Here is a 17,062-nt window from a genome sequence, read left to right on the forward strand (position 1 = left end):
CGATGGAGGCGGGCTTTTGTCTTGAATACGGGTGCGGGGAAAAATGGTAGCTCTCATTCAGCCTTCGCTTTGTACTTCCTGTTTGGGCGTAACAGAAACGTTAGCTAAATTGATGACGAACTTTCACGAATTTGAAATGGACGAGTGTTTGTATTTAAACAAATGTGTATATAATACAAAAATAAAACGGATGTATACAAACTGTAAAAAATGAGTTTTTATACACACGCACAAAAAAAAAAAATATAGATAGTAACGAAAATAGAATCATCCCCGACAGTAGGGGCGCCCGCAAACGCGAAAACACCCGAAGAAGAAACATTGAGCGCCGAAACAAACTCGTGCACGTTTTTATAGTTGTTTAATGATTATTGTTTAAATAACGCGTCTTCCTCGCTATTTTATCGCACGCGTTTCGTCTGAAGTGTTTACTCATTAGTAGTTTTACTCTTTTCTAGAAGGTAATCGTGTGTTTTGAGGTTTTTGGGGCCCGCACGAGGACGCCATGATGAGCTAGCATTGTTAGCGAGCGCTGTGTACGTCTGCTCGCGCCGTGTTCTAAAAGAATAAACACAAATAATAGTAATAATAATAATTAAAAATGGCCGGGTTTAGTTTCGGAACCGGTACCCTGGGATCCACGAACACCGGCGCGGGTTTTTCTTTTGGATCAGCATCCAGGTATGAGGATTCAGAAACCAATTAACCTGTAAACTAACCACTGTTTAATCTCTAAACACCTCAGAGGTTATTTTCTTTGTAAACGTTCTTTGCGCATTACGTGCTTATTTATGTAAACAAAAAGCTGCTGTCTGCCCTCTTCCACATACACAAGACGTGATTGGTCAGCGTCCCAGTGATTGACAGAACAGAGATTAAGCCCCTCCCACTTAGATGTTTATTTGTCTTCTGTAAATAAACACGCCTTTAACCTGAACTCTATCCGATTTCTCCAGCGCTCCTGCAACAGGAACCGGTGGCTTCAGCTTTGGTGGTCTTGGTACGGTGACCTCCGCCAACACCAGCACCACCGGGTCGTCTCTGGGGCTCAGCAGCGGAATGTTCGCTCAGAAACCGGCGACCGGGTTCTCTTTTAACACGCCTTCCTCGGGTACGAGCGCCGTTTATCCCCAACGCACGGGTTCTAATCCGGTTCATCTTTGTTTTTCTGTTTCTGATTGCTGTTTTTGATTATTGTAGGAGCTGCTGCACCAGCCATCGGACCCTCTTTAGGTAAGCTGGAGACTTTTGCTTTGTCTTCTAATCAGTCTTCAGTAAGGAATGACCAACTGACGTCTCTGTCGTTTCTCAGGAGCTCCCGCCACCGCTGGCGCCGCCCCTGCCGCCTCATCAGGCTTCGCGTTCGGTTTCGGAAAACCGGCGGCTTCTGCGAGTCCGTTCTCCCTGAGCACCACCTCCACCAGCACGGCCCCGGCAACCAGCGGCCTGTCCCTGGGCTCCGTCATCACCTCCTCAGCACCTCAGGGCGGATCGACGGGGTTCTCGCTCAACCTGGGGGCAGGAGGGGCCATGTCCTCGGCTCCGTCCACCGGTCTCAATCTCGGCTCTTCGCTCTTCTCCACCTCGGGCTCCACGGGTGAGAACGCACTCGAAATGTAACTCACACGCCAGACCTGTTTCCTCTCTCAGGCCTTTCACTGATCACACAGGAGTTTCACCTCCAAAGAATCTAATTAAACGTCGCGAACGAGAAATTACAGTTAAGAATTAAACACTATTGAAATGATTAAATTTATAAGGAGATTTTCGTGTCAGATGAGCAGGTAGAGGAGGAGAAGTGGACACGAGGAAACTCAATGGCACAGTTAAGATAGGGCTGCACGTGACAAGAAATACAGAGTGAAACGCTAAAACTGAGGAGCACTTATTCATCTTAATAAAACATATAACCTGAAGAAATATCGCAATTATCACACTAAACATCTACATCTCGAGGAAGAAATATAGCGAAGAAGCTTTTATTTACACTGTTTGAGCAAATGCATCATGTTCCGTAGTTACAGTGGTGAAAAATTACAAAAGGTCAAAACGTACACATCATGAATTAACAACGATTCTCTGATAAGATTTTTGGTGCGTTCAAAATATTAAAGACAGACTTCTAAGAAAAAAAAGCGCAGATTCGACAGCTGCAGATAAAAACGGCATTTTGGGGAATCTTTCCAAAAAAAAAAAAAAAAAAGGACTATTCAACTTTTCTTTTCCTCTTTTGCTTGTCTGAGAAGCGAGAGAATAATTTACATGGACACTCATGTCTCTCACACACACACAGACACACACGACTTCTCTGCAGAATCGAATTGAAATAGATTTAATCAGCTGTTTTTCCTGCTGATTTCCATTTTGTAAAATTTGACTTTCAAATATTTCTCCAGTTTCGTTCGTCCACATCTTCATATCAGTCGTTCTCTTTCGTTCAAGGTCTTTATTTATTAAGTCAAGTTTATTTCTATTGCGCTTTTCACAACAGACATTGTCTCAAAGCAGCTTTACAGAAATCCACAGTGAAGGTGAATGGTGTGTTTATCCCTGATGAGCAGCTGTGGCGGCTGGGGCAAGGAAAAACTCCCCTAGATGTTATGAGGAAGAAACCTTGAGAGGAACCAGACTCATTTATTTATTTATGTATTTATTCGGTTAAGTTTGAGGTGAGATGCTCCTCTGCACTGCACTGACACTTTCAGCTAATTTTCTAAAGGAAAAAAACTCCCCGCTTCCAAACATCGGAGCATCAGACAATCAAATCCGCGGTAAAGTATCGCTTCTGTACTCACGCCTGAGCCTCCTGCTCACGTCTAATCATTTCCTACTGATTATTACTGATGACCAGGTTTTTGTGAACTTTTTCCGTCCAGTAATTCTTCTCTGATAAAAAAGCGATGGTCCGATTGTTTTATTGCGACTGTATCCAGATTCTGATGCGTGAAAAAATCTAAACACGTCACTCACCTCACCAGATCCTGACAGTCCGAGCCGACGTTCTTCAGAAGCGACACGTTTTCCTCCACACCCCGATTTCCACGTCGCATTGATGACGGAAACCGACCGGAAAACGAACTTTTTAAATTCCATACAATTTCTGCCTCTAAAAAGTGCAGATCGTAACTCCGTCATTTCCGTCTTCTTTTTACGGAAGTGACTCCTTTCCTTCTCCTGGGTCACGGTAGTCGTCACGTTCTCTTCTCTTACCTGAGCGTCAAGACGCGTTTAACCAGCCATGGTGCATCTGAGTGTTCGAATGCGGTTTGACATCAGGCTCAGAGGGACACTTCCTTAACAGATTTGCCTGCCATGTAAACTGGACACAGCGGCTGAGCAGGTTGGTGATCCACGTGTGCAGCAGGAGCCACGTGGAGTGAAAGCCCTCGTACACGTCTCCTTCCAATTAAAGTATCGATTCTGTACTCACGCCTGAGCCTCCTGATCGCTTCTAATCATTTCCTGGCAATCACTACTGAGAGTCCAGGTTTAAGTGAACTTTCTCTGTCCCTCGTTAATCCAAAACCGGAAGTGATTCCGTTGTTCTTCCGGGTCGCTGTAGTCGTCACCACCTCTGCTCCTCCCTGAGCGGCAAAACGCATTCAAAACGGCAATGGCGCCTATTCGTAGAAGGAGAATTTTCCCAAACAAATTTGCCCGTAATTATCCAAACTGGACACAGTGTTGGGACAAACCTCCGATCCTGCGCATTAAAACGCGTGTACAACAGGAGCCACGTGAAATGAAAGCCCTTGTAGACGCTTTCTCTCGATTAAGTACGATGCGATGGTTATGTGCACATGTTACTGTTGTCCTTGTCATTGTTTTGTCTTTTATAAATATTTACTCATTTGCTGTCTCCTCCTGCCCTTTTCGTTGTGTTCCAGGTCTCGGGCAGCAGACTCTGGGTGGAGGTCTGACGTTAGGAGGTTTGCTCTCATCCGCCACGTCGGCCGCGGCTCCCACGCCCAGCTTGGGTTTGGGCGGAGTCGACTTCAGCTCATCGTCAGAGAAGAAAAACGATAAATCATCTGGCGCTCGGCCCGAGTGAGTTTCAAAATGTTTAAAGTATTCTTTTTATTTTCTCAGCTCTGATTGGTCGTAATTATCGTCTTATTTTTTTATTTCCTGTAGAGATAGTAAAGCTCTGAAGGATGAAAACCTGCCACCTCCGATCTGCCAGGATGTGGACAACTTCCAGTACGTTCTGCATTTTCATCTTCAGGTTTATAATAACAGCAAGTGTCCTTTTTTTTTTTTTTTTTTTTTTACATTTCTCATCACACCTCATTTGCATATAGCGACGCCCACAAAACTCCATAAAAGGTGCACAGGCAGCTGAGAGCAACAGGATTGCGCTTTATTTCAGTAAATGTTCTGGATAGTAATATGATCTATGATCTCGTTAATTAGCATGAGGATTTAACTTCAGAAACAAAGGATTTGGTTTGAAGTCTGTAAAGTCGAGGATCCTTTTATTATCTCGCCGTTTTATGTTTAAACCAATGAGGCGTGACAACGAATAGTGACAGATTCGATGCTTTGAAAGGAGGAATCCGATTCGACTATAAATCTCACAGTCGAATCTGCACAGAGGTGTTCTGAGACGAGGATCATACCATTTTGGTTACATGGGGTTTTTTTTCTTCAGGTTTATCAATCCAACATGTCTTTATACATTTTCTGTGATATCTTTGTGATGCACATCGTGGCCTTAAAAAGTTGAGATCGTTTTTTTTTTTTTTTTTAAATTTATAAGTTAATATAAATATAAAGCTCCAAAATAACAGATATAAAGCGATTTCTGGAAAAAAATTCTCTAAGTGACGACTGTAATTTGCGTGTAGGAAGTTTGTGAAGGAGCAGAAGCAGGTGCAGGAGGAGATCAGCCGCATGTCCTCTAAAGCCATGCTGAAGGTGCAGGATGACATCAAGAGCCTGAAGCAGCTGCTGTCGGTCAGCGCCAGCGGGCTGCAGAGGAACGCCCTCTCTATAGACAAGCTGAAGATGGAGACGGCGCAGGTACGGAGACAGACATCATCACATTTTCACTATTATTTATGAATTTATTTTAAACTGGAAACAAAGAAAATGATCTTTGAGGGAAAAGAAAAGCTTAAATATATGAGAGACAACTACAAACCTCTGATCGGTAATAATTCATCATTTTTGAACATCTCATTCTATATTTAGTCTCCATTTGCGCTAATAATGAGCTCCACGCTTTTGGGGAGATGTTCCTCTAGATTTTGTGGCCGTTCAGCTACAGGGGTGTTTGTAAAATCAGGTAGTGATATAGGTGAGGTTTGGAGGTCTGGGGTGCATTCACATTCATCATGTTCAGTAGGGTTAGAAGTCGTGTACCTCAAACTTTACAAAGATCCACATATGGCTGGAGAAGCTGTGTGTCCGAATACTTTTGGTCCAGTGTGTGTATAAATAGTTGTGCAGTGGAAACAATAAGTACATTGTGGAAACGCATGTTTAGACGTGAAGGTGTGAGAAATGCGGGCGCGTTTTCACCCCATGCTGAGCTTCAGGTGTTACAGTAACACACACACCTCGTCTACGCAGCTCCATCTCTCATTTATTTTTAGCATTCAGAGACCCAAATGTTCTCACTGAAACCTTTTAGAGGGACTTGTTCTCAGTCCTGTAGTCCCCAAATGGTTCTCCTGATGTCTGATGAACCCTTTTTCTCCTCTGCAGGAGCTGAAGAACGCTGACATTGCCCTGAGAACCCAGAAAACTCCTCCTGGACTTCAGCACGAGAACACGGCTCCCTCCGAGTGAGTCACCTTCATCACCAACGTCCATGAAGCCCCGCCTCCACATCGTTTAGCGTTATAAAGTTCTAAACAGATTTTGCTATGGAAACGTTAATTAATGAACTATGTCAATTATTCGTTTGTTTACTTATTTATTTGTTCAAATTTGTATGTATTTAAATGATATTAATGTGTGTATGAGCTCACACCAGGGGCTGTGATGTACCGAAGACAGGGGGCGGGGCTTATCTGTGATGTAACGCACAATTTTAATTCGTTTACTTCTTTAATTAAAAATAGCAACAGGAACGTTACAATAAAATTCAGTTTTCGAATAAATTAATATAAATTAGTGATATTCAAAATACATTTTTTATTCTGAAACCCAAGCTGTGGTTGCTAAGCAACGTTTACATTTCCTTTCAGTTGAATGTAAAGTAGAAATGCAGTTCATGACAAACATCATGACGACTGCAGAGATTAAATTTATCGTGTGTGTGTGTGTGTGTGTGTGTGTGTGTGTGTGTAGTTACTTCCGGGGTCTGGTGGAACAGTTCGAGGTGCAGTTACAACAGTACCGCCAGCAGATAGAGGAACTGGAGAACCATCTGACCACCCAGAGCAGTGGTTCCCACATCACTCCTCAAGGTAGTACTGATCTAAAAGTTAGTGCACCCCCTTCCCTCTAACCCTCTTTAGTTTTAGTGATTGTTTCTAATCTCCTGTGTGTGTGTTTGTGTGTACACAGATCTGTCTCTTGCCATGCAGAAGCTCTACCAGACGTTCGTAGCTCTGGCTGCACAGCTGCAAGCCGTCCACGAGAACGTAAAGGTGTGTGCGTGTGCGTGTGCGTGTGTGGAGGAAATTAGAGTGTAGTTTCACCTGGTGGCCTGAACCCCATTCTTTGGAATTTTTTAAAGATGATTGCATTCTAGCAAATGGGTTCTTTTAGGGGGCACTAGGGGGCGCTCATGATGTAAACAAACCCACCCCAATGATTTTTGCCTTTTTTATTTCAACAGTGCAGAATTAAAAATATAATTTATTTTGTAATTGTATATTTATATGGTAGGACATCGTTTTAATGCCACCATTAAAAAATTATAATAATAATGATTACGAGACTAATTCGAGTGCGCCGGCGCTCCTTCAGACTCAATTCCTTTTCCCACAAAATTTCGTAATTTCGACTTTTAAATCGTAGCACTGCAAGAATAATCTCGTAATATGATTTTTAGGGTGACACTAAAACGCTGTCGTAATCGTAACGTGGTTATTTCTGATATAATGTCTGTATATTCGTTTTATTTAAAGTGCATCACTCATAAATAAACACTAATAATAAATCAATAAATAAATAATTAAATAATAATAAATACATTCTGAAATTTACTTTGTGTTTATTTGGCTCCAAGAAACTTTAGAAGTCACTTATTTAATTCTAACCCACTAATTGACCCATAAATTAATTGACACTTTTCTGCCCCCTACAGACGTTAAAGCACCAATACCTGGGCTACAGGCGAGCGTTCCTGGATGATGCGACGGACGTGTTCGAGTCGAAGCGAAGCGCCAGCCGTAAACTCCAGAGCGCCCCGAGAGTCACCACCGGCCCTACGCCTTTCGGCTCCGTCCCCAACGCCACCGCCGTTGCCATGGCTGCCACGCTCACGCAGCAGCAGCAGCCTGCTCCAGGTCTGACCGCCTTCAAGTTCTAAGACCTCTAACTGACCTCTAAGCTGTAAGCGAGACAGACACACACAGAAAGAGAGAGAGTGAGTTAAAGAAAGTCAGAGAGAAAACGATAGAGGTGTAAGTCAGTGCCGTCTCTCTGCCGCATCGCTTTTTTCACCTTTTTCTTTATTTCAAATTTTTCTTTTTTTTTTTTTTTTCCTCCCCTGAAGAAACGGAGCACTTACGACAGAACGATCGCATCTCTACACTTCATGTCCCAATCTCTCATGTAGGCAGGACACATTAAACTGCTCTGTCTTGTATTTCCTTTTTTTTTTTTTTTTTTTTTTTTTTTAAACGAATCTCTCCGAAATTCAATAACAGGGTACTTTACCTCCGATTCTAGAACAAAAACGCAATTTGAAGGTGCTGGACTGGTGTGTGTACTGATACCAGACTAATGCAGACGTTGCTTTTCACCAGATTTTTACTCCATCGAATATCAAGGTTTTTTCTTTTTCTTTTTTTTTCCTTAATTGAGGAATTAATAATTTAATAATTAATCAAGGTTTAGTGGGGTTTTTTAGGTAGCGAGTGTCGCTAACAGCAGTGATGTAGCATGATTAATGATTTGTGAAAACGCCTCCTCTTTCATTCACGTTTGTTAGACCATGGGCAGGGCTAGGTGGGGTGGGCGGGGCTAGACCGGGTGGGCAGGGCTAGGTGGGGTGTTAATATTCAGAAAATATTATTTGGATTATTCACAGGATGTTCAGGTTTGTAAAAGTGCCAGTGCGATCACTTTATTAAATAAATTAACTAATTTAACATGGAAAAAAAAGTAGGAAGGAAAAAAATGACAATGAATTAATTTTGTAATAATAAATGTAGGGAGACTCCCAGTGTGTTCTGAAAGTATTATACCGAGAAAAATCTTATGATTGTAAATTTATCACACATAATGCAGTATTTAGTCCGGCGCTGTGATGTCATCAACGTGCGACGCGTCTCGAAATGTAACAAACGCTTGATCGAACAATCCGAGACGAGCAGCTCCTTCTCCTTTTTGTCCGAGTGGCTCGGCGGCAGGGGGCTTTTTTTTTTTTTTTTTTTTTTTTTTTTCTAGTAAAAAAAAAAATATAGCACTAATAGTAAATATATCAGTAATAAATGTGGTTTTTTTTTCTCGATTTCTAACGTGACATCGGTGCGTTGTGCGTCTCGGATCGTTCTGGAGACGTGATTCTATTATTTTGGATAATGAATGTGATAAACCTGATGTATGTGATTATATATACACACACACACACACACACACACACACACGTGAAAATAATTTGCCTATGCATTTTTCTACTGATTTGCGGGGTTTAAGGGTTTTTACGTGTCTCGCTTGTTTTAGTGTTGGTAACCATAGTAACGAGTATGTCTGTGCAACCCACACCACACACACACACACACACACACACCTCTTCTCTAACGACCTGTAACCGGGTACAGATGTGAGGAATGAGTTGATGTTTGGGGATAATTGACGCTCTTTATAATCACAGCTTATGGAGTGTTCAATTTTCCGACTAGGACTGGAAAAACACACACACACACACACACACACACACACACACTCTCCCCCTGCTAATTGAATCTTGGCTCGCGTGCGTCATCCTGAACCGAGACGTGTAGGACACTAAGTGTGTGTGTGTGTATATGAGCGGATGTTTGAGCCCCTCCCCAAAACCATTTCCTGTTCGTGTCTAAACAGCCACATGTAGCTCTAGTGTGCACCGACGCTAATCTGCATAAGAGCCAGATGTGCTGGAAGTTTTCCGCGCGTTCCCACCCGGATGAGTGACTGCAAACCCCCAACACTCTGTTTGTACTCGAATACACCTGTGTTTTCTTTTTACAATCTTTCACATTTATGTAAAACAATTGTCAACTTTTTTTTTTTTTTTTTTTTTTTTTTTTAAGAAGTTTGTGTGTCAGGAATTCCATAAGGTCTGACGTTTTCACGTACGCAATACGCCACTCGTTATTTTGCAGATCAGTAAATACTTTCAAACGTACGAGAAAGCTGCGTGGAAACTTCAGAGCTCGTCTGGTTGTTCGACTTGAAACAATACAATGAATAAATGTAATAGTTAAGCTTTCTGCTCGATTAATAAACAGACTGCAAACACTGTTTAGAGCAAGAAGGATACAGCACACGGCAGCTAGAGACGGATTGTTCCAGATGTTCTGGGCTCGAGGGGCCTGTAATGATAACGATTCAACACTGCCACTAGAACAGCGCAACAGGGTCATTAGCGATATCTGGAGACGGGTCGGTATCGCGAAGCATTACATGTCTGTTTGGGTAGAAGCGTAAGAGACTTGAGAGACTCGAACCATCCGAGATGACGTACCCATCCTTGTGTCGGCTGTCAGTTTAGACGTTAGTGGAACATGGCGAGATCGTGGGGCGTAAGAACGCGCTGTACAGGGACGTGATTGGCCGAAACGTAACGTGCTTCAGCACTAATTTCAGCACGTACGCAGAATCGTGCCGTCACTAAACTGTGATAATATCAAATGCGTCCTCGAGAAAAAGTAGCGGAAGAGAAACAAATAAAACAAAATACTCACACGTTTTCAGTAGGGATGTGTGCGTGTGGGGTCTCCTGATGTTCAAAAGAATTAATGAACATGGCGAGGAACTTGGAGCAATACGATGGTGATTCGAGTGATCAAACAAACCCCTGGAAGACATTTTGAAGAAGGATCTCTTTGAGGGAATGGGAAATAAGGAGCCAAAATTTAAGTTTCTTTGCTTTTTCTCGTCCACGTTTCCTAAAGTCGACATTATTTGTACCAGAAGGACCAGCTGCTGCCCAGGCAAGTTTTGAAGCTCGTGTAGAAGGTGCTGGTGAAAGCGAGAAAGCACACTACATGGCCAAAAGTATTAGGACACCAGTGCAAAGTTTGAGGTGCACAATTGTAGGGGACGCCTTTGGCTGCCTTTTGCACTAGATGAACTAGGAGACCCAAACTTGTTCCAAAGCCAGCTCCATGAAGATCAGCTTTCCACGGGTTGGAAGATGTAGAAGATCTCCTCCTATAGAGCTCCAAGTCTATTAGGATGAATGTTTCATGTTGACTGCACCCCAGGCCTCGTCATTTCCTCACCTAATTCAGTACCTGACTTTACTAACACCCTTGTGGCTGAACGAATCTTCAAAGTTCTGAACATCTTCCCAGAAGAGTGGGAATCATTATAGCTGCAAATCAGACTGAATGTGGAATGAGATGTTCAGATAGAAGAACAACCCTCGGTGTCCACATACTTTTGAGTAATAAGTGTGGGATGAAGGAAATCTGATTTTGATTTGATTTTACTGTAACCCGGATTCCAAACCGCATAAATCAGTTCTGTGTATGGGAGAGCAGTTCAGTTCAGCGAGCACTGAGCACTGAGCACTTCCTGGTCCACTGGTGGAGTCGTTAAACAGAGCTGCTTTTCTGTTACAGTTCTGTAGGACGACCCTAAACATTTTCACTCCGCTGTCCGAAACATCAGGAACGTTTCTTTGTGACAGAGTTGCTACGGTTACGTCACGCCGTATGAAGTCACGCAGCGAACCTCGTGTCATTTTGTGCTTTTAAGCCTCAGAGATCGCTTTCATACCGTCTTTTCTTACACACACACACACGCATCAGTGACTGTGTGTGTGTGTGTCTGTGTGTGTGTGTGTGTGTGAGAGACAGCTACAGTGTTCTCTCTCAGCAGATGAAGGGGGAGGGGTTTATAATAAGACTGTTGTGTGGTTGTGAGTGACGCTGTGTGTGTTACTGTACAGAGATGTTCAGTGTTCAGAGGCCTCAGTCCAGCTGCTACTCCTGACATCTGTCCATTTCTCTTTCTTTCTTTTGTCTTTTCTTTCTTTCTTTACTTCTTTCTTTCTCTGTTTTTTCTCTCTTTTTTTACTTTCTCTATTTTTATTTTTATAATTATTTTGTTTTTCTTTATTTATTTTTCTTAATTTCTTTGTAAAAGATTTTAAAATCTTTTTAATTTGTACTTTTTATTTGTCTTACTTTTTGTTTTTCTTGTTTCTATTCTTTTTTTCTTACTTTCTTTCTATTTTTTCCTTTTCTTTATCTTTTACTTTTCTTCCTGTTTTACTTACTTTATTTATTTAAATCAGGAAAATGCCGTTTTCCTGTGTGTGTGTGTGTGTGTGTGTGTGTGTGTGTGTGTGTGTGTGTGTGTGTGTGTGTGTGTGTGTGTGTGTGTGTGTGTGAGCGAGAGATCAGCTGTAGTACCATGAAGAGCAGAATGAGCTATGACTGTTCATGATAAAAGTATAAGGGGCAGATGTGTACAGATGTGTACAGATGTGAGGTGTGTTCCAGGGAATCTCCAGGCAGAGCAGAAGCAGCTTCTCCCTCAGGAGGAAACGATGGAATTTGGTTGTTTTTTCCTGAACGCTTCATTAAGAGCAGAATTGTACGTCAGTCCTAGACAATGCATTCTGGGTAAATTAGTCAGAGGAATAGCTGCAGGTTCCACGTCGTGATTTTGATGCTGTGTTTAGCGTACGTGCTCTCGCTCACGCTACACGTTCTAGAGTTCACGTGGAAAATATTTGGAATTCTTCCCCTTTCGTACGCAGTGCCCTTTGATTGCCGTGTAGGTTTGATTGAACTCTTAGGGCTTATAATAAACAAGTGGAACACGTATTCGTAAGCATGACGGAAGAAGTGCAACTCATGCTAACATTCGATACGGCTGAGCGGCACTTTTCTGAAAACACGTGGCTGAGTTTAGCCACAAATACACGGAGATTTTCCCAGTTTGGGTTTGATTTTCAGTCTCCTCGAGACTTGGTGAAGGAAGTAGTAGACTTGGCTGGCTTCAATTTTGGTGCTTATTAGCTATAGATAGCTACTTCACAGGCCACGCCCATCAGGTTTTCGAGATACTTGATAACGAAGCTAGTACAGAGGCGAGTACGTAATGTAAATCAATCAATAAATTGTTTTTGTGGACAGGCCACGCCCACTAATAATCAAATCTCATTATGCTCCAGTGAGTGCATGTGGCTATTAGAACAATCTCACTTTTCTAATTGTGCACCAATTAGCAGAGATTATCCTCTGGTCCTCTGGTGTAAATCACTATTTGGTTTTTTTTTTGGTTTTGCTAATCCGATCTCAGGACAGAATCTTATACGGAGCCAAGTATTAAGCATGCAAGTCAAAAAGCTATATTTATTTTGTGCTTTGTAGCTATTAATAGCTACTAAACAGGCCACGCCCACAGAGTATCAATGACTGTTATATTGTAGCGATTGTACATGGCTAGCAATTAACTCATTTTGCTAATCTGAGATTAGAAGCTGGTATTAAACAATTTACGTAACATGTTATAAACGTACATTTTTATTTATTTTATTAATAGCCACTGAACAGGCCACGCCCATAAAATAGCAGAGGTTATTCTTTTTCGTCGAGTTAACTAGCGACACACCCTTAATTTTCAAGCATGTAAAGCGTAAAGAATTTTTTTGTTGAACAGGCCACGCCCCCAATTAACTCGTTAACCTCTGGGGAGCGTATTTTTGCTAATAAATATCTCGTTTTAATCTAATCTGATTCAAGAATCTCAAATGGACAGGCCATGCCCACCATCTCTACAAATGACTAATCACTTACCTGTGTGAACGTAGCTAGCTAGCTTAGGGTTAGCGTCGTAGCACCTGGCGGGATACACCGAGCGCTAATGCTGCTACAGCTCTGAGTGACCTTTTTAATAACCCCACATGTACAGATCTTTAATTACGGACGACGTGTTCAAACGTTTACACAGAAACATGTTCAGATCTGATCTTATTTATCGTGTGTGTGATGAGGAGGTTTAATTCAAACCATTTCATATTAATGGTGCTGCTGCTGCTGATGATGATGATGATGATGATGATGATTTGCCTTTAGCACTAGTACATGCAGAAAGAATCAGTGGATCTGAATTTCTTTTATACTGCGTTCACCAGAACCTGGGCGTGAAATCGAAGCGTGTTCATGCAGCTAGCGAGTAGGAATGAAAAATGTCATGTTTTTCTTTTTATTTATATATTTTTTTTTATGTAAGTGCTTAAAATTCACAATAAATCAGTTTTTAAAACAACGAGTGGAGAAAAGCCCTTGTCTTTGTTTCTTTTTGACTGACTATCATTTATTCGCCTGAATTGGATCTTTACGAGATGCTGATTTTATTTTTAGTAATTAATGCATCTCTTTTTTTTGCTATAATTTTTTTTTTTTTTTTTTTAACAAAAAAATACAATTATTTTTGAAAGAGCCAGCTAAAAGGAAACGAGACTGGAGCACAAAATAATCTTTAATCATTTTAGTCAGTAAAAAAAGGTTAATTTAAAGAGTTTATTACAGTGTTATTACATAATTATAACTTTTTTCCCTCCCAAAATTTTACATTAATACATTATTACATGTACTTAATTATTTACATTAGTCTTCAATATAGTCCCTATTACAGTGTTTATAAAGGTTGTTCGATAGTTTTGGTCAGTGGCCCGAGTTTGGATCTGAGTGCAGTTTAATTAAAAGCTTATTACAAAAATATTACTGCAAACATTTATAAATATATATATATATAAATTATAACTACATTTATTTGGTTCTTTTTCATTTGGATACTAATAATTCATTCCTGTAAAATATTAGTAATTTTATAACAAATAATTTATTTATTACATAAATGGATCCACTTTTAAATTCATCCATTCATTTAGAGCATATGCTCTACAGCCAAAAGTATTGGGACACTTTTTTTTTTTTTTTTTTTTTTTCCTCCCTCTTCACCAATTTTGCTTCTTCTCCAAACTGTTACCACAAAGTTGGATGCAGGAGCATGACATTTTGCCTTTACTTGAACTAGGAGACCCAAACCAGTTCCAGCATGACAATGCAAACCCTGTGCACAAATCCAGCTCCATGAAGATCCACTTTCCATGTGTTTGTGTGGAAGATCTCCTGCTATAGAGCTCTAAACCATATCGAACACCTTTAGGATAAATGTGAACACTGACTGCACCTCAGGCCTCCTCAGCTTCTCGTTTAAATCAAAAGGAGCTCATCACACACACACCACAGATTTTAGATACATTTTCATACGCAGAAACAGAATTGTGTTTTTTTTTTTCCTGGATTGAGATGCAGCTCTGAGAGTTAAAGCTCTTCTGCTCTCTTTCTCTGTCTCAGGATCTCAGGCGGGTTTTGGCACTCCCTTTGCCTCAAGCATGGGCACTAGTATGGGCTCCAGCAGCCTTGGAGGTACCCGCAGTTTTACACTCACACACACACACACACACACACACACTGGCCTGTCCGCTTTCAGCATCCCTCTGCTCTGAGCTGCACGACGCTTTCTGAAATACCATTTTATATCTCAGTAGTGAACAACCTGCTTCTCTTCTTCCTCCTCCTCCTCCTTCTTTCTACTCATTTATAATCTATTTATAAACTTGGTGTGAGAGAGAGAGAGAGAGATCTGAGCCTGTTGGGGTTTTTTTTTTTTTTCGGTAACGAATGGCTCTGTGTCTCGGCAGCTTTCGGTAGCGGCCCGGCATTCGGCGCCTCGGCGACTGGAGGCTCATCGTTCGCTTTTTCCGCTAACAAGCCGTCCGGAGGGAGCTTGAGTGCAGGTGTGTGTCGTAGCACCCTCCTCTCTTTTTTTTTTTTTTTTTTTTCTCTTACACCATCCATCACTAACCGTCTATCACTATCACTCCCTCAGTCTCCTCCTCCTTCTCTTTTACCTGCTGTTTATGGAAAACTGACATGGTTTTATACAACAGTCTGATTTGTTCTGCGGTTTATTTCCTGCGTTCTCGAGCAAAAATTTTTATTTTGAACAAACCGGTCGAGTGGCTTCAATCACCGATATCTGAAAAAAGTCATGAAGCGCAAGGTTTCCTCATCAAGGGCTTTTAGGTGTTAATTCTCATTAAATAATATCAATATTCCAGGTTTTGCATGTGTGTGGAATCTGAGCAGGCTGAACCCTGCAACAATCCTGGAACTAAAAAAATATTTTTTTTATTAAAAATAAAATAAAATCACAGGAAGTGTGCAAGATATTTATTAGTTTGGCGTTCGCTGTACTATTAATTCAATTGCATTAAAATTTCTTTTGGTTTTGTTCTAAATATTTAACTCATTTTATTTATTTTCGTTAATTTTTTGGAACAAGATGAGAATTTTTACCACAAACTGGAAAAACTTTTAACTGCGTCAGAACTCTGCTAGTAAACTTTTAAAATATTGGCTATAAAACACAAATGTATTAGTTTGGAAGTCTCAAAGTTGTTCTTGTGGACCTTCTCCATCTCTGTGCAGTGAAAAGTAGTTCCTGTGGGTTTTTCAATGTTCTGGTTGTAGAAATAGAGATTTAGAGCTTTTATTCATATATAAATGTGTGCATGTGTGTTTATGCTCATTTTGTGTGTGTGTGTGTGTGTGTGTGTGTGTGTGTGTGTGTGTGTGTGTGTGTTCTCTCTCTCAGGGTTTGGAAGTTCCAACACCTCAGGCTTTAACTTCAGTAACCCAGGAATCAACGCGTCGGCCGGACTGACCTTTGGCGTGAACACGGCTCAGAGCGCCGGCTTTGGCACCGGAGTCCTGCAGCTGAAAAAACCTCCAGCGGGCAATAAGAGGGGCAAAAGATAGAACAGCAGGGCAGATATTCACTAAAGGGAAATAAATTTTTTCAGGCCACAGGAAAGGTGGGGGTTAGTGAAAATGTTCTGTATTTGTGATGGATGTCCTCTGTGTGTGTGTGTGTGTGTGTGTGTGTGTGTGTGTGTGTGTGTGTGTGTGTGTGTGTGTGTGTGTGTGTGTGTTTTCGAATGTTTATCATCACAGATATTAAGTATTTGAGAAGGAACATACAAAGAGCACAGACATGTGATTACTCCTGTTTCTGTTTCTTGTCCTGGTCTGTTCTGAGTGTTAAACGTTGTTTTGTGGCCCTGATTTCTCTTGATGTTTTGACTTTTTTTTTTTTCTCTCTCAAATGTACCAAATTGTTTTTCCATAAAAAAAAACTTTATTAATAAAAATTACAATTATTTCTTCAATGTGTTTTGTTTTCTCGGGGCGAAGATTAAAGATCGGTTTATGGCTGAGACACAACAGGTACAGCTGAGGTACAAATAAACTCATTTATGAGCAGGATTTATTATGAAAAAATTCCAAATGAATATTTTTAACTGTCTTTAATGAATAAAAGTAAACCTGGACAAGAAGACAGGAGGTGGAGCTGAAGGTGGCTGGAGAATTAAAGATGCTGAGATTTTCATCAGGGATGATGAACATCCCTCATGTTTATTATAGAGGGGTGCACAGGTAGGGCGTTTTGGCAACCAGGTGAGAGAGGAGCGATTGAGATGGTTTGGTGATGTGTAGAGAAGAAGCATCGGTCGAGGAATTCTGAGGATGGAGGAAAAGAGATTTATGGATGTGCTGATGGAAGACATGCAGGTTGATACAGAGTCGTATGAACACTAACGGGAGCGGCTAAGAGAAGATTTATTGAATAGAAGTTTAATCCGACACTGAAA

At 41.1% G+C, this 17,062-nt stretch overlaps 1 protein-coding gene across 3 annotated transcripts; it reads left to right on the forward strand.

Annotated features, from left to right (window-relative positions):
• The first annotated feature begins 30 nt into the window (after positions 1-30).
• On the forward strand, positions 31-16,576 carry nup58 (nucleoporin 58). Of its 3 annotated transcripts, XM_046877284.1 has the most exons (14): positions 31-681; positions 957-1,111; positions 1,201-1,233; positions 1,313-1,597; positions 3,888-4,047; positions 4,135-4,200; positions 4,848-5,022; positions 5,710-5,789; positions 6,298-6,416; positions 6,517-6,599; positions 7,262-7,463; positions 14,703-14,774; positions 15,050-15,145; positions 16,006-16,576. In XM_046877284.1, the coding sequence occupies exons 1-14, from the start codon at positions 602-604 to the stop codon at positions 16,167-16,169; spliced, it is 1,770 nt and encodes a 589-aa protein (XP_046733240.1). In that variant the 5' UTR covers positions 31-601; the 3' UTR covers positions 16,170-16,576. The 3 variants fall into 3 exon arrangements, with proteins under 3 accessions (XP_046733240.1, XP_046733241.1, XP_046733242.1); XM_046877285.1 differs by lacking the exon at positions 15,050-15,145 and having other exon boundaries at positions 33-681; XM_046877286.1 differs by lacking the exons at positions 14,703-14,774; positions 15,050-15,145 and having other exon boundaries at positions 35-681.
• The last annotated feature ends 486 nt before the right edge of the window (positions 16,577-17,062 follow it).

This window comes from Silurus meridionalis, chromosome 21 (assembly GCF_014805685.1).
Source record: "Silurus meridionalis isolate SWU-2019-XX chromosome 21, ASM1480568v1, whole genome shotgun sequence".
Taxonomy (NCBI): Eukaryota; Metazoa; Chordata; class Actinopteri; order Siluriformes; family Siluridae; genus Silurus; species Silurus meridionalis.